Source organism: Solea senegalensis, linkage group LG12, assembly GCF_019176455.1.
Source record: "Solea senegalensis isolate Sse05_10M linkage group LG12, IFAPA_SoseM_1, whole genome shotgun sequence".
Lineage (NCBI taxonomy): Eukaryota > Metazoa > Chordata > Actinopteri > Pleuronectiformes > Soleidae > Solea > Solea senegalensis.
The window spans coordinates 8,247,139-8,268,918 of NC_058032.1; the positions used below are offsets into that span (position 1 = coordinate 8,247,139).

The 21,780-nt window shown below is 43.4% G+C and overlaps 1 protein-coding gene across 4 annotated transcripts; it reads right to left on the reverse strand.

Annotated features, from left to right (window-relative positions):
* Positions 1-290: 290 nt before the first annotated feature.
* LOC122778482 (serine/threonine-protein phosphatase 2A 55 kDa regulatory subunit B gamma isoform) lies at positions 291-20,199 on the reverse strand. Of its 4 annotated transcripts, none has more exons than XM_044040440.1 (11): positions 18,797-20,199; positions 18,059-18,417; positions 15,126-15,282; positions 9,880-9,977; positions 9,565-9,730; positions 8,742-8,854; positions 7,574-7,751; positions 6,784-6,948; positions 5,713-5,882; positions 2,166-2,257; positions 291-1,493 (listed from the first exon to the last, which is right to left on the reverse strand). In XM_044040440.1, the coding sequence occupies exons 3-11, from the start codon at positions 15,205-15,207 to the stop codon at positions 1,199-1,201; spliced, it is 1,359 nt and encodes a 452-aa protein (XP_043896375.1). In that variant the 5' UTR covers positions 15,208-15,282; positions 18,059-18,417; positions 18,797-20,199; the 3' UTR covers positions 291-1,198. The 4 variants fall into 4 exon arrangements, with proteins under 4 accessions (XP_043896375.1, XP_043896376.1, XP_043896374.1 ...); XM_044040441.1 differs by having other exon boundaries at positions 18,793-20,199; XM_044040439.1 differs by having other exon boundaries at positions 18,789-20,199.
* Between the last annotated feature and the right edge of the window lie 1,581 nt (positions 20,200-21,780).

Sequence of the window (21,780 nt, forward strand, 5' to 3'; positions counted from 1 at the left end):
AAAAATGCACACGTGTATGAGCCCAACACTGGTAAACATGCTTCAGTGTCTGAAGACACAAATAAAGGTAGGAGAGCTCGTTCATCTATGGTTACTCGTGCTGCACGGGGCCCCGGGGCCCCCCTGGAAGCCTTTGTACAGCTGGGTCTAACATGGTTAAGAAGGCAGCCAAGTCAGTCAGTCAGTCAATTTTATAAACACCTAGGCTAAATCTGTTTGACATGCAGCATCTTTTTTATTTTTTGCTTCGTAGTTTAAATCATTTTTTTTGTTTTTTTCCTTTCGTTTGATTTGAGTTTTATTGAGCGGCAGCTTAGCACATGACACAGTCCTGGAGCAGAAGCAGAATCCCCCATCACTGATGATTGAAACACACTGTGTGTGTCCTTACATTAGACTGTGGTGTGACAATCGGCTGAATTCTGCTTCTCTCTGTAGGACCATGAGGGTTTTTTAGCTCCGCTGAACATGGTCCAGTGGAGCTCAGAGACTTCTGGGTGCACTTAGGTTCAAATTCGTCTTAGTGCGTTACACATATCTGTTCAAATCGTCATTGTTATCACTAGTGATGACATCATTGAACAAATTACAGGAACAAAAGTGTGTGTGTGTGTGTGGGGGGGGGTTACTGATCTGAAATCAAACAGCTGGTTACATAAAGGCCCCATTTTTCATCCATGCCGCTGGTAGACAACCATGTAGGTTTCTTGATACACACAACAGTGGGCGAGGGACAAGAATAGGCTTCACTCAAGCACACAAATATAGAGAGGTGGAGGAAGAAGAGGAGGAAGAGGAAGAGGAGGCAAAAGAGCCTGAAGAAGAAGGAAAAAAAAAAGGATAAACATGTAAACATCTCTCCAGTCTGAAGGGTTTATCACAATCAGAAGCTGATGTAGCAATCATCACACACAATCCAGAGCTTAACAATCAACACATCCACAGTTTGGACATGTTTTTCAACCCATAATCCATCGTGTAATCCAGCCTGTTCCCTTCTTAGCCCTCTCTAGGTCCTTTCAGTTCTGGGAGGCTGGACAGAAGGTGAACAAATTGTGGTCACAGACATGTGTTTTCTGATTATATGTGTGTGTGTGTGTGTGTGTGTGCATGTGAGTTAGGCATATTCCTGGGTGTGTTATGTTCATGAGTACATTCTGGCATAGTTGTTGTGTTTGGGTGTAAGCGCGTCCAGCTGTTAATGCATCTCAGAGTTGAGTTTGTCCTGGAAGATGTACAGGTTGTTGGTGGCCGCGATGGCTATGATGTTCTCAGTCGGGTGCCACGCCGTGTGGAGGATCTTCTTGGTGAAGTCCAAGCTGTCCACGCTGATGTCGTCCTTCCGGCGCTTTCCTCCGGCGGCGCAGACCCTCCGCGGCTTCAGCACGGCTCGGGGTTTGCTGCTCTCTCTCGAGGCCTCCAGCGTCACGTCGCGCTTAGTGTTCCGGTCAAACATGCGGAAGAAGTTGTTGTAGGCTCCGGTCATGATCACGCTGGACAGAGAGAGAGAGAAGATGAGGGTCCAGCCACAGTCTATACACGTTATAATCTTCATTTTTGTTCATGTATGGTAAAGTGTCTCTTCAACCAAATGCAACTTTTAAACAAAGCTGACACAAATGATATGTGGCCCCAAATATAGTTTTGAAAATCCATTATAAGCAGCTTCTCTGAATCTGTGCTCTCCAAACAGAGATAGATACTGTACATAAGCTGAAATTATATCATCACTAGTTGGATTCTGGAGAAAAAAATTAAAGGAATACTTCACCAACTTGCATTTAGCTTTGTATTATTAGAATAGGGTTAGAATTTTTTTAAACATTGTGCTTCCCAACCTCAGTTTCCCCTGAGTTGAGAAATATGTTCATTCTTTTCTTTGTTTCGTGCCGACCATAACACTTGGTACACGGACACTGTTTACATTCTCGGAATGAGGTCCCGCCCCCCTACGGAATTAGCGTTGCAGTTTCAAGCCTCGGACCAAGTGTCACTGGTGGGCATGTAACAAAAAAAATGAATGAAGATATTCAGGGGAAAACTGTTTGTGGATTATCCTGGGCAGCTAAGAAGTTACCGTAAGCAAGCAAACCGAACTGATCATACAGAAATAAAAACATCAGACATTTATACGATGATGAAAAACAGGAAGGCAAAGACGTTACCTGTCCGAGCCGTTCCAGGCACATTCAAATTTATCAAAGATGCAGTCGTTTTCATAAAGGGAACACAACTTGCTGCGGAGGTAATCGTGAACCTGGAGTTAAAAAAAACACACACACACACGCGCACGCACAGATGTGATTAAACAGCTGCTTCACTCCCAGGCACTGACTCTGAATGCAAACTGTAAATTCATGCGTGAGCAGAAGGAAAAAGGAGACACACGTGTACAAAACACATTAAATGTGGACAAACCTCCCTGAAGGGAAAGTTTAATGAGATACAGGAGCGAGGAGCATGTTTTAATCTAAGATCTTTTTCCATATCAGGATATTCATTAACATTCAGCTGCATTATTACACACAGATTCCCCGAATTTTCATAGGAGCTGCCTGTGTCATCACTCAGCGATGCAAGGGTCGAAATCTAAACCTCGCACCGGCCGCCACGCTCTGCATAAGTCGCCGTGTACATTCTGCATAAAGTCAGCAGTCAACAGTCGCCTCGCAATCAATAAAAAGTCAAGCTGAGGTCAGCACATGGTTGTACATCAAACCTGGTGACGTTTTTGTTTTTCCCCTATGGGTCTTTCTGCATAAGGAGAAATGATACTGTGTCAGCTGTAGCTCTGCATGCAGACCCCCCCCCCAGTCTGCATGATTTAAGGTACAATATCACTCATCACTCACGGATTTATGCATATTTTTCTAGCTCGGGGAATCAGAGTGTACATTTACCACATCAGTTGTTCAGTTTTGTACCATATATCTTTTTATATATCTGTAGGATGAATTTGGAAACCAAAAACAGGAAGTGAGTGAAGGCGCAGCCAAGGATTAAATGGTGGAAGCATGACAGGCTTGGAGAAGCAGTGACAGAGGAAAGAAGACGAGGTGTTCATCCACCATTATTTAGACATAATAATGATAATGATAATAATAATAGACAAACCACAAATGCTTTGGCACGTTCATGCTAATCATTCTCTACAATCGTCTGCTGTTCCGTACATTTTCAGCCGCCTATGTTATGTTGAAAACATGTATTACATCAGTTCTCTGAGTTGAGTAAATTAGCTCATTGTGGAAGTCATTACATGCATAAATGTTGACCCAGTTGTCATATGGTGTCAGGCATATCGTCCTACTCAGTTATTAGACCATTTTGGTGAATCGATGACTTACTCTCTGTTGAAACTTGACATGTTAATAAAAGGGAACGTGTGAGGCATCAGATCAACCAATGATCAACCAGTTCTCTCATCAATCAGTAGATTGAATTATTATGTTACACTGTTCAAATTTCAAATTGAACACGCAGAATCTGGTGTTCATGTACAATTACAGTGGTTTTTCTTCACTGTAAGTTGTTAATACACTATTTTAATATTCAGTAAATTGTAAATAACTGAAATGTACTCTGGAAAAATGGGTAAACGCCCTGACAGGACATTTTCTGGCCCTTTTATGGTTAAAATAAGCAATAAAATAAAAAGTCTAGACAGACATTTTGAGGCTTAGGTGTCAAAGGGTTAAGGTATACAGTATGTAAATTATATTTCATAACATAAATTGCATCCCATCTCTCACAAACAGTAATGAACTGATATATGTAGATTTTCAGTTTGAGACATTGTTTACATGAAAATAATAATAATGATCTTAGACTGCACTGCAAAAATCATCACATGACTACAGATTTTCCCCGTCACGTTCCTAAACAAGGACTCAGTGAAATGTGTCATTATGATGACACCGATGTACATATTTGAACAAAGGCTAAAAGTACTGATATATTTCATTAGTGATATTAGCAATTTAACAGCAATGACCACTATCAAAACATACTCATTCTTAAGTGGTGTTATTATCAGTGACAGTGCTGACACTGTTTTTCATTTATAATAATAAAACTGTTGGTCACTCACATATAAATTAATGATACAGATGAAAGCTCTGTAACATTAACATGGGCTTCACACAATGACAGGACAAGCTATATCACAGCTTAAACTCCTTGAAGACCTACTTTGGAGTTTTAACAGCAGACAAGCTTAAAGAAGTGTTTCAAATTCTAATGGGACTCCTAATGGCTTCTGTTTACTCGATGTGACATTCATGATGTGCTGCTGCTTGTACTAATATTGTTTCCCAAGAAATGCACTTCCTGTTTCGCAAAATGCTGAGGATGATTCAAGAGAATGGACCAAAGCGATTTCAAGGAAAACTGAAAGCATGGTAACCATGTTTCTCTCACTTTACTCCCACAACAACTGCAATCTCACCCACATCAATCCCCTAATCCTCATTCACAAACTCTGCTCCTCTTTCTTCTCTCTTCACCTCCCACCAAACCAAACCAAACCACTCCTCTCCTCCTCACTCCCTCCCTCCCTCCTTCCCTCCCTCTCCATGCTGCATTGCAGATCTAGGTGTCAGGAGCTGTGTAAGGTATCCCTCCTTCCCGCTTGGGTTTGTAAGTGGAGGCTCTGCAGCCTATAAATAGCTCCAGTGCGTCTTAGCCTCCCACTCCTGGTTGCCTCATAGTCCCGAACACACCAGGGAGACATACATAAACACACTTTTCCACCAACACGCCCACGCCAGGAATATTAAACACACACCGAGAAAATACTTCTGCTGCACATAAACACTAAAGTCCATGATACAATGATAATACTTTGTCTCACACATGAATTAATCCATCAAACACACACACGTGCATCCACAGATAAAATCCCCCAAAATTAAAAAACTCAGCAGGACTTGCACTGATGAGGAGGGGTGCATTATCTGGCACGGACTCAATCCAATTATCCTTAAAAGGTTTGGGAAAATGTAATCATCAGTAAGTAGTGATACTGAGTCAACGCTGTCCCTGTGATTCATCTCCGTCTCTAATTGTGCACATTTTCCACCTCACAAAGTGGACAATCGAGTGCAACAGATCACACGGTTTGAGAAGGACTGAGAGACTTTAGCAAATCGAGGCAGCTGAAATTCTACTATGATGTTCACCAGAAATTTGAGAAAGATGTTGAGAAATCAATGAACAAAACCACGATGCATTGTCCAATCCAATAATTCAAGGCGCTTGCCTGTGACGGCAGAGCAAGAGAGAAACCCAGCGGATCACACAATGAGCGGAGAGAGAGGAAAAACCCGGAAGAAATCTCTGAGAGAACCCCCTGTACCTGGGTAAGGTGTATCCAGCTCCCACTGCAACCCTAACCCTAAGCAGCAGATAATGGATGGGTGCATATGATGAAATGTAACAGCCAATGTATGATCCAGTGATCATGAGCAAAGAACACAAACAGGAGAAGACTAGTAGAGTACACTATCTGCAAACTTCACACTATAACATCTTTAAACTCCAGCTGTGGCTGTTAATAATCCCTGCTCTCTGGGAGCAGAGTGGACTGATAAGAAAAGAAATTTAATACATTTTGATTGTTGCCTGAAGGGAAGAATAAAATTACAGCAGCAGAGACTTGGAGATTTCATTCAATTCTAATTCTTTTTTTTTGTCGGGCGCGCACACACACACCTGATACGTCTCTAAGGGCTTGCTCTCCATGTTGAGGTCCCAGACTTTGGCGGTCAGGTAGTCTCTGGTGAGCAGGTAGCGACCGCTGTGGCTGAACTTGACGTCCGACACAGAGGAGATAATCTCAGAGAAGAAGGAGCGGGCGCTGGGGTCCTCGGGCTCCTCGAACACTGGAGAGGGTAAGAAGGACAAGAGGGGACAAGAGTGTGAGTGCTGTTAAATTAAATGAGTTTGTGAGTGACAGCTGGATGATAGTGTGTCTGTATCTTCTTTAAAATGTGAGCTTTCTCCACTATTGCAATACTGTAGTGATACAAGAGTCTGTCCACTGTTTCGTCAGATACAAATCTGCTCGACTATAACAACACTGTCTGTGATCCTAATCGTGTTTTCAATTCTGAATAGGAAATATTAGCATCAAAGCAAAGATACAGCAGGGTCCTGTGACTGAAGGAATCTTCAATCCATCCTTTAACGTGATGAGAAACTTAAAACAAGGCCAAATACACAGGAAACTTTACTGAGATTGTGGTAAATTACGGAGCCATGGGGAAAAAAAATAAACATTTTAGATTATTTTTATTTGCATGTGAATTAACATATAAATAGGACTATGCAAGATTGTAGCCAAAGCTAAATTCCATCTTCAGTCCGAAATAACACAACACAATACAACAACAACAACACAGTAAGATTAAAGTACAGAATACTAGGGGGCCAAGAAGTGTACGCACACATAAAAGTGTTAATCCTTATTATATTGATTCTATTTTCAAAATGTCTGATGACTGGCGTCTATGATGGGGACATGACTTCTGTGTGCGGCTATGTAGAATGTCTGTAAATTCAAAACTACTGAATAACAAAAAATTCATTCACTAAAAGATCCACATCTGCTGAAAAACAAAAGCACCGCACTATGTGTTTTTTCCTGTAATCTAGGGGAATATTCCTAAAAACCAAAAGCGGTGGGTGTGCGATACAAAAATGTTGGTCAGCAGAGTTTCTCGTAGGAAGTAAGCAAGTGGTAAAAATAGGAGTCGTGCACACGTCTCCCATTGGCTGACTCACATTTGGAGTGTTTGTCACACAGCGCCGCTTCTCTCATGTCACAGAGGCGCAGCGTGCCTTTGCTGCTGCTGTAGACAAACAAGTTGCAGTGGTGGGGGTGAAACTCGGCCGCCGTTATCACCTCTGTCAGATCCTCCATGTTGGCTGGTTTGATGTCCACAATGTCTGAGAGGAGGCATTATTAAAGAAAAACAACACAGAGAGTCGGGTTCCCACCGTGTGAGCACATTCATCTTCCTCTTATCACTTTCATTCAGGGACTGACTCACGGAGAAACGTGACTAATTGATGTACATACAAGAGAAACTGTGTGACTGTGTGTGAATGCAGCCACAAGCAACACAATGTAAATAATTTATAGCAGAAATAAAGCAAAGCAATATAAATATATCTTGAGGTGATTGTTGGGGGTGTGGGGGGGAGGAGGAAAGTAATTCCACATTCAAATAAATTGCAATATTATAAATCCTTTCTGGGTCGTGGATTGTGACTGTTCTGTTCAGGGCTGAAATATTTATGCAGCTTTTGAATTATTCATTAAGATGCATTTTCCCCTCCTCAAAAAAATAATATTCCCCTCCCCCAACAGGAGATGTCACTTCTTTGTACAATAAAGTGTGATTAGCTGTGTGTGTGTGTGTGTGGGAAGAGATTGATTATGTTTTAGAAGCATTGCTGCATCTTTGTGTAAATGTATTCATAAACACAATGAATATTTTCTTGCTATTACAGGTATTTGTACATGTTCTCCTTCCCTCTACACGCACACCATCACCCATACAAAGGATACTGAAGCTGCGGTCAGTGATGTCCAGATGCCAGAGGTTGATCCTCAGGTCATCGGCCGACATGTAGGTCTCATAGTCAGAGTTGACGGAGATGGAGTTGACGTGGTAGGTGTGGGCGTTTGCAAACACTCGGCGCGGGCTCACCTCCACCATCAGGTCCATCGGCATCAACACCGGAACCTGAACAGAGTCACGGAGTTTGCTGTGACATCCTGATTTAGGAGAGTCAGTTATGAAGTGGGAGCATCATCATCATCATCATCATCATGCACATGTTCTCCGACAGTTCTACAGAAGACAAACATGCTGCACAAAGCCTTTTGTGAACAAGAGTACACCGAGTGTTAGCTGATCATTAAGAACTGAACACTTCTGGCCTGCACTGGCTCCCTGTGTGTTACCTTTAAATGCCTTCTGCAGATCAGCTCCTCTTAAAGTTGTCCCAAAATCAAGGCTGAAGGGGGGACAGAGCTTTCTCTATTTCAGCATTATTAAATCTTGTGTTTTTTTCTTTTATTATTATTGTTGTTTTATTTTCTTGTAGCCCTCATTAGCACTCTTACTGTCGGGTAGGGTTACGTGCTTTATAAATAAACTTGGGTTGGATTGGATTCGCGTGGAGATGCAGTGCAGATGCAGCGCGGCTCTTCTCTGCCGCTGCGAACCGAGGAGTTCTCCGTCTCGCACTCGCATGTGCCTTTGTGCCAGTGACCCATTTTTGAACATGCAAACACATCTGTGCTCACTGACCCAGTTATGCTGAGCAACCCACTGCATTAATGAATGTGTAAGTGTGTGCGGGCACATGCGCAGACAGGCAGACAGACAGGCAGACAGGCAGGCAGACAGGCAGGCAGACAACATCTGACATGATTTTGTCAGGGGGGAAAATCTTCACTCCGATGCTGTTTCTCCACTACATGGTCCCAGCTCACCTCGCCTCACCTCTACATGTTTTTAGGATTGATTCTTGTGTCGGACTTCTTGCTCATGACTCTTCCAGTGACTACGCTCTAGTATCGGCTCAGCTGGCTTGGAACCTCACCAGAGAAGGGACTAAAAAAGTACCAGGTACTATCGCTAATGAAAATGTGAAATAATTGTGCCATGGTGAGGCGAGGCGTTCCGTGCTAGTGGAAAAGGGGCTATGACAGACAGACAGACAGATACCTGTAGGGAGGTCACGGTGGAGATGTCCTTGATGCGACCCTCCTCATCCTTCAGGTTGTATCCCTCAGGCCGTTTGTCTCTCTCGCTCACCTTCCACAACTTAATGGTCTTATCTGGAAAACAGACAGGCCATTAAAACATGTCGGATTATAAAACAAATAATTTGGGGGCATGACAAATTAATAAAAAGCTGTTTGTGGATATATTTTCATCTTATGTGTAGATCAGATTTGGAATTCAGTCTCAATCTAGTAAATCTAAATGTCTTCAGCCTTAAAAAAAACTTGCATTAAGACAATTTTCACTCACTTGAATAGAACAGAAAAAACATCATCAACAAAATAAACCACCACAATCAATCGCTGACCATAGAACAAGGCTTTGTTTTGTCAACTTGAACAGAAACTCAAAGTGTTATAGTGAAAGACATCTCAGCAGCAGCACAACCATGTCTTACATTTTTCATAACCTCAAATCATAAATTATATAGTACTTAAATAAATCAATAACATGAGGAATCTTAGGGAAAATCTATACACGTTGCCTTATTGCCTTAAACACAGAAAGTATATTGATGAATGGACATCTATGATAAGGCAAAGAAACAAAAAGATACTATTAAAAAACACAAATGTGATTCAATCATCCAACACAAGTAACCGTTATCTCTTAAGATAAGGGATAATCTCCTTTTTTTTCCCCCCACAAGACGCTCATTCAAACTGTTCAAATGTTAAGTGTTTTCCACAAAATATCGACAAAAAAAACCACATCACTGCCTCTAAATCTTCCTCCTTCCTGTACAGCGTGAGTGGTTTCTCACCGTTGGTGGAGAGGAGGAAGTGTGCAGCGTTCTGCTGAGGCAGCCATCGGATCTTATTGATCTTCTCCTCAATCTCCAGACTCTTAAGGTAGTCGAACTCGGGCTCGTGACTCTGAAAGGTGCTGTAGACATTGTACTCTCCCTGGGAGAAAGGCTCCGTCTTGCTCTGTGGGAACACAAACCAGCGATATGAGAAGAAAGGGCACGTGGCCATCGAAAAGTGGAGTACCTGTGTAGGATCTTACAGCTGAAATTAAAAAACATGGTGTATTATAGTGTATAAGTGCTGGTGTGTGTGTGTGTGTGTGTGTCTACCTCAGGTTCCCTCTGAAAGATGACCACTCGGCCCCCCTTGTCCCCTGTGGCCAGGAGCTCTCCAGTGTGGTTGAACTCAACAGTGGAGATGATATCAGCTGTGGAGAAAGAGAGAGAGAGAGACGGATAGATGAGGATAGTGGGAGAGATGTGGCAGGAGAGGAGCCAACTGAATCAAGAATCAAGAATTTTTAATTGTCATTATGAGGACATAATGACAATGACATAATGCAGCGACTCCCGGCTTAAAGGCACACAATAAAATAACAAAAATAACAAAGACTTAAACACTTCAATAAGACACAACAAAATATAAAACTAGAAGTATGTTAGAGTAAAGTGCAGCTTAGTGCAACTTAGTCCGAGTTTATGGAGAGAAATTGACCACACATATCTATTTATTCACTACATAATCTGTTTATCTCTTTCAATATCATTAGATCTAAACAAGATTCAGTTGATGAACACCAGGGTGAATTAGCTTATGCAAGTGATATGTAGAGCAAAACCATATTTGATCATTCTAAACCTAAAAAAAACAAAACAGGTTTGTTTTTTTAACGCATAAACTGTCCTTTTAAATCAAAGCAGTCCTCAAAGACATACACACACACACAAACACACACAGAGCTGTTTTACACATGAGTCATCTGTGACACTTCCACAGTGATACACAGGTGAGTGGATGTGTGAGGATGGGCTCACAATCATTCACACGAGCACATTCTTTTGCATATTTTTGCAACAGCGTCCCCGCCCCTCGGCTCAGTGTCCTCAAAACACCAACACAGCCCGACTCAGTGACAGCTCTGTAATATGAGGAGTAAGCACGTTATTAACCACTGAGGATTTACTGACTCAGAGCTTTCAGCGCTCCTCCCTGCATCACACAGTCTACACACACAGAGTCTGGGATATTAAGCTCTCGGGCTATGCCGTCTAATGAAGGACACGCGAGTTTGACATCTGAAAGGGTTTAACGGGTCACATGTTATCTCCCGTCCTCCCTTCACTTCAGTGTCACAGGTGTGCTGGAGATGGCGAGTAAATTGATGACAGAGTTTCTTTCACGTTAACTGTATGTTCATTAATAAGGAGAGCAATAACACATATTAGCCTGCTGCTGTGGTCATGAATGGGTGAATCTATAAAGCAAACGTGGTGTGTATACTCAAATGCCACCTCTAAAGTTACACATACTACCTATACTACCTCGCACGGTTATTTTGCTTTTCCATTAGCGAAAGTACCTGGTACTTTTTTTTTTAGTTCCTGCTCTGGTGAGGTTCCAAGCGAGCTAAGCTGACACTGTGCGTGACGTCGTCAGACTGCCGGCCGTCACAGGAAGAGTTACGAGTGCGACGTCTGACACAAGAATAAAAGTGAACAATGCAGAACTGTAGATCACTTAAAAAGACTCCTGAATCCTGAACACGTGGGTTAATCTCAATATTTAACAGAGGAGTCTAGCGACAGCTCTGCTGACAGCCTGCGATCTCGAGCCGCATCACAAACCTTGGAGCTGTATTTCAGTCCAGTGCTGCATTGACTCATCTTTATTGTAGCTGTGAGAGAAAATTCTAACCATCAAGCCAACGTTAAGTTTAATTACTCACACATTTTTATACTCGTGTACAATATTAACAGCCATAATTTACGATAAGACACAAACTAGGCACCTTTCACGGTTCCCTCCCTAGACACCAAGGCGCCAGGCATCTGGACTTGATACACCATCTCAAGGCTTAGTAACTGTATGTATCAGACCAGAATCTGCGACGACGCCTCACCGTTCAGAGGTCAGGACTTGTCTCCGTTCTCCTCGGATCTGAGCTCATCACTGACTCCAAAAGGTTCCATCACTGGTCATCTCACCTGATCGTCTAAATCTCCATAACAGTAGCCGCCATAGCTACGACATGACTCCGACAACAAATAATCTTTTGAAATAAATGTCAGAGAGACTACTTTTAGATGCTCTTAACAAAATCATCCAGTGAGCTCCAGAAAAAGACGAGCTCCTCAATAAGCGCTGGTCGCAATAACAGTGGGGCCTGTAGAGTGTATTTATTGAGTCGGAGTGAATCAAATCTAAAGCCTTGTCTCTTTCAAGGCCTTGCAGGAAGGACAGTTGTTATGATGAAGAGGGGTAGGGACAGCTCTTCAACTGACATGTCCTTATTCAAACCACCTCCCTCTTTCTCTCCATCACCTTTTCATTCGATATTTCATTTGTCACTCAGTCATTGCACTACCTTCTTTATTCATCAGTTCCCAGTTCTTTTCCTTCGTTTCCCCTCTAGTTCTTTTGTCACCTTTAATCTCATTCTCCAGTATGATTTTTTTTACCCTCTCTCCCTTTCCCTCATTTCATTTACTTCTTGGTCGTCTTCCCAACATTCATGTCCAGCTCTTCCTCTGATCCCCCGGGGCACTCAGCTGCCATGGCTGTATGTTAGTGTGTATGATGTGGTAGTGATGCTGGTGGTAGGAGAATGGGAAACGATGGAAAAGAGAAATGGAAAGGAAGAGAATCTGGGCGGAGGAGGGGTTCTCTGGTGAGCAAGGGGGGTTGCCATAGTAACACGCAGAGCCAACCAGTAGCAGTGGTACTTGTAACGGTTAGTCATATATGGCAGAACAGACGAAGGAGGACAGAGTATTCATCAATCCAATTCTCACAGGAAGAAGAAGCAATGAAATAGTTGTGGTGTTGCACTTTTGTCCAGGAACAAATACAACATTTCTGAATTAATACAAAGCGATGCAATGACACACACACACACACACACACACACACACACACTGAGAGAAAAGGCATGATGAACTGCAAATGTGTAACACAGTGGGAGAGGGAGAGAGAGTCGTGCGAGTTCAACTGATATAGCAACGCTGAAGCACAGATGCAGGACACAATATAGCTTAATAAAATATAGAGGCACAGACTCTCCTCCCCTCCCCTCCCCTCCCCTTCTCAATGGAAAAAAAAATCACCCTAGAATACAAAAAAAACAACTGCATGCACAAGGATCAGCATTATGATTGCTGTGGCCAGTGTGCTAATATAACCTGTGTGTGTGTGTGTGTGTGTGTGTGTGTGTGTGTGTGTACTACATCTTTTTCAGGACCACAAAACTTAGTAACCACATTTTGTGAAATTGAGGAGAATTTGGCTGGTCCTCACATTCTGCCACCACATGCTTTTTGAAGGTTAAGCATTCAGTTGTGATAGGGTTATGGTCAAAGTAAGGGGCTTGGGAATGCATCGGGTCTATGAGTGTCCTCACTAACACTGCTGAACAAGAATGTGTGTGTGTGTGTGCGTGTTTGTTGTTATAGCGGAACTCGCGGTGTCTGTCTCTCACAGACAGTCCATTAGCATCAGCAGGCTCATCTGACTCATCACTACACTGCAGGAGCTGCACACGGCCACTGCAAGTGCATGTGCCAGCACACACACATTAAACAAAGACACACAAATACAAACAAACACAAACTAACAAGCATAAAAGCACACACACAAGTGACCATAGTCACCATACATTTTTGGCATAAATTGAATGCCATTAATATGTTGGTTTAAGTGTATATTTGCTATAAAATAAGAATCATTTAGTTTTTATAAGCTTAGAATTAGCCTTTTATATGTACTTTAGGGGTCAGGGTCTTGCTTTAAAGAAGCCTGAGCAGACAAACCAGCCAGAACATGCATTTTGGGGTTTGAAGTGGAGGCTTACTACTCAAACAAAGACAAATGACAACTGGAGTGAAAGTGGCTGGACACAATAAGGCATTTAAAGATGTCATTTGAGGCTGTTAATAGAGTTTTTCTTTTGCAATTTCATGGCATTGCATAAAGCGGGAGGAATTACCAATTCAGCGATAAATATTAGGCTACTTAACTAATGATGAAAATAATTTTTGCTCCAATCATTGTCTGAATTATACACATTAGGATTAGTGCTCATCTGTGGGTATAAAATTAAGCAAAGCAGACAAGGAGAGGAGAGGAGAGGAGAGGGAGAGGAGAGGAGAGGAGAGGAGAGGAGAGGAGAGGAGAGGAGAGGAGAGGAGAGGAGGGTAAGTGCTCCATATTTTATGGATGAGGGTGGAGGGTTGGATTTTGTTGAGGGTATGGGGACAAAGAGGGGGGAGCAGGCATCCTACAGTCCCAATTATAGATATCTGTCTGTCTGTGTAAATGTGAACCATTAAAGCTGAGCCAAAAACACACACCCCTTAAAAGCAAAGACAAGCCACCACACAGTGGGAGATGTGTGTGTTTGTGCCGGGGCTCAGGCACCTCACATTTCCTGCGTACGTGTGCACAAGTGTGTGTGCTCCAATTACGGTGTAGAGAAAGAGAAGAAAAGTGGCTGAAGGAAATGAGGGGAAACTCTGCTGGAGGGAAAGGTTAAATAGATCCATATACCGCAGTTTTGGAGTAATCTAGGGGAAAAAAGGGACATGTTTGTGGTCGAGGAGCAGTTTTAGTCTATCTCTGCGGGGGAATCTCAAACATAGCATGAAGTCTGTGTGAGGCTAATGCTTGTGGACACAAACAATTACAAATAAAAACCCAAGCCAGCTTCAGCACATGTGACATACATCTTCTTTTTCCAACATATTTGTAAAAATGTAAAATTGAAAAAAGATACCTAATCTTAACTGGTTTATACCCTGTGTAAACTCAGATTATAGCCTCGTAAACACTGACATTTAATCCACAATTCACTTTTATGTCTCTGTCTGCATGTGATTACTGTTATGTTTGATCAATTCGTCGACCGAACGGAAAATCAATCTATATAGATCTCCACTTCTCATACTTGAATGTTTGTGTTTAGGAGGTTTCAACCGTGTGTTTGTGTATTTACTATGTGCATGGATGTGCGCCTTCCTTTGTATTAGACAGAAATAGATTAGAAAACTATGCTTTGAAGGAGACCAGGTGTCAGCCTGCCCAACACTCATACACAGTAACACACTTCACAGTGAGGTAGGCAGACTAAGACAAAAATAAAGCGGGCAGGTGCAAAAATAGAGACACACGAAAAGGATGAAACAGAAATAGACAGCGATGTTTAAGATATTTATAACACTCAGACACACACACACAATAATCCACCTGATTCAAACCGCACATATAAAGCACACACACACTCAAGCTCTCATCTGGGGTCAGGTGGTGCATGTCTGTGACACAGATATGACCTTCGGGATAAAAAAGGATTGAGCACACACACCTTCAGTGTAAGAGGCAAACGGCTCAGGCTCCAGAGAAAGGGTAGTGATGTCGGAGCACAGGACCTGGATGGGGCTCAACATCCTGGGGGAGGAGTCCAGGGTGGAGAGGGGTGGACAGGATGGGCGGAGCTCTTCAGGCTATAGCCAGGAGCAGCCCTGCAAGAGGAGCAAGGATGGAGGCAAGGGGAAGGAGGTACAGGAGGTTTGGGAAAGTAGGGAGGAAGGAAGGAAGGAAGGGCCGGGCAGGTGGGGGGTGGGGGTGGGGTCAAGGTTGGGACTGAGTTACTACATCAATATTTCACATGTTGGGTTTGCTGGAGGATGAACAGAAATGAACAGAGATAAACAACTAATGGGACAGAGGGTCGTCATGTCTTGTTAAGCCTCTTAAATAAAAATCAGTTTCACAGGTGATGGTATGTATGAGAGCATTACAAAAGACCTTGTACTCTAACACCTAATATTATAATCAGAATAAACGTAAAAGAAACATGAATTAGTCCGACATGCCGCAGATTAATGTCTGCATTTTTCTTTTCGTCTTGAAAAGGTCGGATTGAAAACCTAGCTCCAGATGCATTGTTGTGTTTTATAGTTTGTGTAATCTCGCCACTGCAAACTGGATCCTGTCGACAACACTTCACTCTAAAAACAAAGATTGTTTCTCTCGGTCGTTTAAATTAAAAGGAGCTTAATACCACTTACTTGTGTCTGATACAACTATCACAGCCTTGAGTGTTTGCTGACAACAGGATCAGTCTGATCATCTTTGTGCAAAATTACACTGCTTTGCTTCATCCCTCGCTCACATTCTGGTCACATGGTGTTGTGGTGTATGTCTCACGATGCAGACTGAAACCTTATGATGTATGAATGATATTTAGGGGTTTGGGGTTGTATTAAGGTTCTAGCTAAGGAGGCGAAAGTCAAGTCAAGTGGGCGAGAGGAGAAAAATATGGGAGAGGAGGTACGGTGAGGTAGAGGGAGGTCATGTGCACCGCTTCTCAAAAAAAAAAAAAGAGTTAAAGGGCAGGGGCATCTCCACAGGAAGATCTATAGATAAAACCCTAATATATGCACATTCACACACACACACACACACACACACACACACATATACATCCACAGAACCGCACATCAAACAAAAACACACACTGTATGCACTCAGGCATGAATGGATGAAACACGAGAAAGAAAGACTGGAGACACACAGGAAATAACAAAATACAGCCAAACATAAAACATAACATGCACTCTGTCTCCACCGCCCTCTGTTTTTCTTTTAACGCACACACACACACACACACAGGCACATTGTGTTCGAGCAGCCTGTTGGATAATAGTTTGGCAGATGCACCACTTCAGCAGCGATGCTGTGAGTTACATTAGAGGTCTGATGGGGGAGGGAGGGGGGTGTGGGTGGAAAATGGGAGTAGAAAAGGGTGGGGTGAATATGAGGGAAAAGGTGGAGTGAGTTGGAGTGGGTGGAGGGGAAGAGACAGGTGATGAATCGCTTTGTTTGTTTGTGCCTCAATTTTTATCATCAGGGGGATTTTTGTGAGACTGATTTTCACGGAACAATATCTGATTATTCTAGTGTTCATACTTCCCGTGTGCTGCACAGCCATTTCAGTACAACAGTGCACAGTGGTGTGTGTCAATTTTGGTGACAGCTAATCAGCAATTCACCCGCGTGTCTGCCTGAGATGTGTGGAATAATTAATACTGCCATTATTGGTGGGTGGAGACAACCTGTCAGTCATATTGGGCCAGGCATGAAGAGCAGCATGTTTACCATCATTGACTGTTGCTATGGCAATAATGGTTGGATGGTGACGGGACGCTAAAGCAGATTCTCTGCCACACACAAATATTCCATGTGGAAACAGACACGGAGGTAAACCAGGAAACACAAAGACACAATCCTCTCAGCAAGTCAGTGTCTCGGATGCACGCACAATCAACAGGCGGTACTACAGGTCTGAAATTGTTATTACTGCACAGGCACAGGAAGCATAACCCGCTTTCTGCACCAAGATCACAAATGAGCTCACGGCACATTGGTGATTCCTGAATGATAATCCTCTGTTCTGGCCAGAGGAGCGTGTCAGCGAACAATGAGCTGAGTGTTTGGGGACAGACAGACAAGGGGAAGGTCGTGTGCAGGTGAGATTAGTGGAGTAATTGAGATTAGCACATAAGGAGGACAGGGTGTTGACATTTATCTGGGTTGGAGGAATTCAGTACAACTACACATGTGTGATGACGCACAGTGAAATGAGTATGTAAATACAAATGTAAGTGTTGGTCTTGTGTAGATTTGTGTTGTCACAGAAACCCTGTGCTCCCACTCTCTCGCTCTCTCTCTGTCTCTGACATACAGACACACATTCACACACAAACCAAATCAATTCTTTCCTGCAGTGTTGCACTAGGTACAAAAAAAAGTGATTACTGAGGCAGAAACCAACAAAGAGAGAAATGCAAAGGTACATACAGAAGAGTAAAACATTTTTTTGGAAAGAAAGAAAAAAAACAAAAAAACACTATGACAGTAAAATAATGGGTTCCTTGCACAAATCGTGCTCAGGCCCTGAGAATACAGCATGAATTCCAAGATTAAAGTCAGAAAGTTGGAATTCTGAGAAAAAAAATTCAGAATTCTGACTTTAATCTCAGAATTCATGCTGGTGGGTTTTTCCTTTTTTTTTTTCTTTCAATGTTGCCCTAATTATCTTCTGTAGGTACACGATATGTATAACTGAAAAACAGACTGACATGGTGCTTAGAGAGGATTAGAAAGCTGTTCTAACTGACTACACGCACTTTGTCACACACACACAAGTCTGATGCATAAAAGCACGTTCACATGAGGACACACACACACACACACACACACACACACACACCTCTTCCCCTGTCACGTTCTTACCTTCAGTCACATAGTTGTGGTCGGGGAGGAAGCCGCGGAGGTTGAGTGCTGGGGTGGCGTCAGTGTCTTCGCCCATCAGCGGGGCTTGGGGGAGCGCCCGTGTCAGTGGGGCAGCGTGATGGTGGCAGATCGGTGGTGGAGGAGGGGGTGGTGGTGGTGGTGGGGATGCTGGCCAGCGCAGCGCCCATACTGCTGCCCGCCGCCGCCTCCTCAGCACAGGGACGCAGACCCAGGCATCCTTTCCTTAAATGAGCATGAGGGGCAGGTAGGTAGGTCAGGATAAGTCCGGTCCAGTCCAAGAGAGGCGTGTGTGCGTGTGCAGGAGTCCACACAGCTGCTGCTGAGAGCCAGATCCACACCTGCAGGAGGAGGGTTAGTCAGTAACAGTTTAGGGGTGAGCTTGATTCACATCACTGGTTAGGCAAGAAAAAAAATAAAAAATCAAGCGCACTTGGTTTGCAGCCTGCAGCTGCTGAGTCAGGTGTGGCCAGACATATTACTCTCTCAAAACGCAGACTACACACACACACAGATCTGTGTAAAGTCCTTACTTTGGTAATAAATGCTCCAGAAGAGGAGTAGAGAGGAGAGGAGGAGGAGGAGGAGGAAGAGGAGGAGAGTGGGGGAGGGGAGAGAGGGATGAGCAGGGCTTCTGGACAGTGTATCTGCAGTGCTTCTTCTTCTTCTTCTTCTGCAGTGGACTCACACATTCAGACACACACACACTCACCTACTCACTGTGCAGCTTGAGGGTCAAGTTCTCCTCAGTGGATCCTCCAGGAGCAGCATCCCTCTCCTCCTCCTCAGCAGGTGACTGTCTCTGGTTTCTCTGCTGCTCCAGAATGATGGGGGAAATCCTGCTGGTCCTGCATTCTGCTGCAGTCTGCGCTCTGGCGTATCTATGGAAGGCAGAGAGACACAGAGAGAGAGAGAGAGGATCTCTCCCACTGCGCTGGTACGTGTATGCTGCGTGAGAATAGGCCCCGCCCACTCATTGGTGCAGCCAATCATGACAGGGCTGAGATCTGCCTGACCACTGACTGCAGGTGATTAAATATGATAAAGAAGCAGAGGGATGGAGTGTGTGTGTGTGTGTGTGTGAGACAGAGCGGAAGTGGATGAGTGTCTTAAAAGGTTGTGATTAATGAGGGAGAAAGCAGAGAGAGAGAGAGAGAGGGAGGAGGGTTTCACTCCACTGAGTGCTGAATATGAGCCACAGTCCAGTGACCACGACAGGATTCACCTGGAGACATGATTCAATTAACACAGTGATGATGAGGATGATGCACCAATAACTGACACACACACAGGTTATGGTCCTGACAATGTCAGTGTTCATAACAGAAGAAGCCATAAAGAGGTCATACTGTAAATACAAGTATGTACACACACTCTTTACAGTGCAGGGCTGGGAGATTTTAGTTTAACTACTGATTCGTCAACTAACAGTATCTTATAATTATCATATGATCATTCTTCTGTGATTCAGGTTTTGGGAAAACATACTTTTGTGCTCTCTTTTCTGCTGAAGATAGAAGATACCATTATCAGTCATTTACCTTAGATTATCTTGATTCAACATAAAGAATAATCGAAGCGGACATAATTATTTACATTTTTGTTTGACGATTGACTGTAGACCATAGTTCGTGAGGTGAAGAGACAGCAACACTGACGACCAGAACTGAAAAGGATTGTCTCTATTGGTTTTGTCGATTTCTATAAATGTATGTGAAATATGTCCATCTCCCTTTTTACAATTCACTGCTTGTGCACACTTTAATACACACAGATATTCAACATGTACATACAGTCAGAGTAGTTTCTCTAGCTACAAATCTGTGAAATTACAATAAAAAAACTCTTTGCGTTGTTGAGTGTGTTCATTTGCAACGATGCGTCCATTCACCATTCATACTGTGATCAGCATCAGTAAACTGACTTGTGCTCTGTTCACCAAGACAAATGTTTTTCGAGTGGCCGTATTGCACGGCACTGAAAGGAGAGGGACCAGAGATACCCACTGACTGCAAGAGAGACACTTCAAGTCACGCTCCATCACACAGAGACGATTCAGTCGGCGTGGAAGCAGAGAGTGACAGTGACAGTTGGTGCCATCACTGAAACTGGCTGTCTGCCACCAGGCTTTACCCCCTCCTCACACACACACACACACACACACACACACACACACACACACACACACCGCACAGCAGGGAATGAGAAGAGCTGTTCATCTGACTTACTCCAAGTCTGCCAGCATGGCCCTCCCCCATCCAACCACTACTTGCCAATGACGGGCAATGCTCCATCCACCACTGCTACACACTCAATGTCCTTCTAACTGCCCCCCACCAGCCAAACATTCACCACAAAGCTCTCCCTATAAGCCCACCCACTGTTTCACATGCACGGCGACTGTTCTACCTGTCCCCACATGTTCACCCCCGACCATAAGCTGCCAAAATCCCCCTCTGGTTACATCTTTAAATCCTGTTAGTTGTAGCTCTCAGGCCTCATGAAACATCAGTGTAAGATCGGACCACTTTCATGGGCAAGAAAATGAGAAATACTACAGATGTGTTAACAAAACTGTATCATAACTGTTCCATAACATTCTAGAACTTTACGGGACCCAACATTCTGCAACTGGGATGTAATAATTCAGAATTCTAGCTTAATGTGACATTCTAGAACACAAAGGTCACGGTAACCAACATAAACGTCTTGACTGTATCTCCAAATCCAGACAAGGAAATGACAAAGCCTGCATTCCCTGGTGGTTGTTTTCTAAAGTCACTGTTCAAATCAGAGCAAACATGTGCATTTTAACTCGTGTTAGAAAATAACCGGATGCCAGAGGACACACACAAACTCCCAACTGCCCTCAGAGTCACAGTAAACTCCCCATCTTCACTGTAGTCAACAGAAAACTGTCATCACCATCATCAACCAGGTGCCAGGTTTGTCAGGTTTGTCCAGGTATAGTCTGTCCAGTCCAGCTTGTCCTTGTTAAACCTGCCATGCCCGACCCTTGGCCGTGTGACAGCCTCCAATCTGTCTCCCATGTAGCACCATTCAGCTGGCTTGGCCTTGGTTACCTTGGTGACAGTGGAGTTCCTGTCACTTGGACCCATTTGCCCTGGAGTGAATCGATTATTAAAGCTGCGCTATGTCCTCTCACCATCTCCGAGGCAGGGACGGTGAGTACATTGGTCTTTTTATATGCTGAACCAGAAAGGTGGAGTTAGACTGGGAGAAAACACTGCAGTGTTGAGGAAAAGCACAACTGTAGAGATGATTGCTGGGTTTTGGATTTTCCGTGATGGAATTGCATTCAACAGGCAAATAAGTGCGAAACAACAAAAAACAGCCACTTGCAGCTAGTGCGTTGAATCATGGGTGACTCACATTTAGTTCACAAGATAAAGTAGTCATCGTGTCAACACAGACACATGAGAATGATTTTAAATGAAATAAAATCCTTTACCTGCATTGAAAACCAAGTGACCTTATGGACACTGGACAGCACAAGGATTCTCTTTGTAGAGTGGTCATGGTTTAACAATGAGGCTTCCGTCCTTGGATCCCTGTCTGTTTGTCATGAAATATGAGAGGAAATCATTTACTAGGAGTATTTTTCTCCTGATTTTTTTTTCTTTACTTTCCAGAAACCTTCTTACCTATGTGCCCTTAATCAAGTTTATGTGGATAAGTACAGT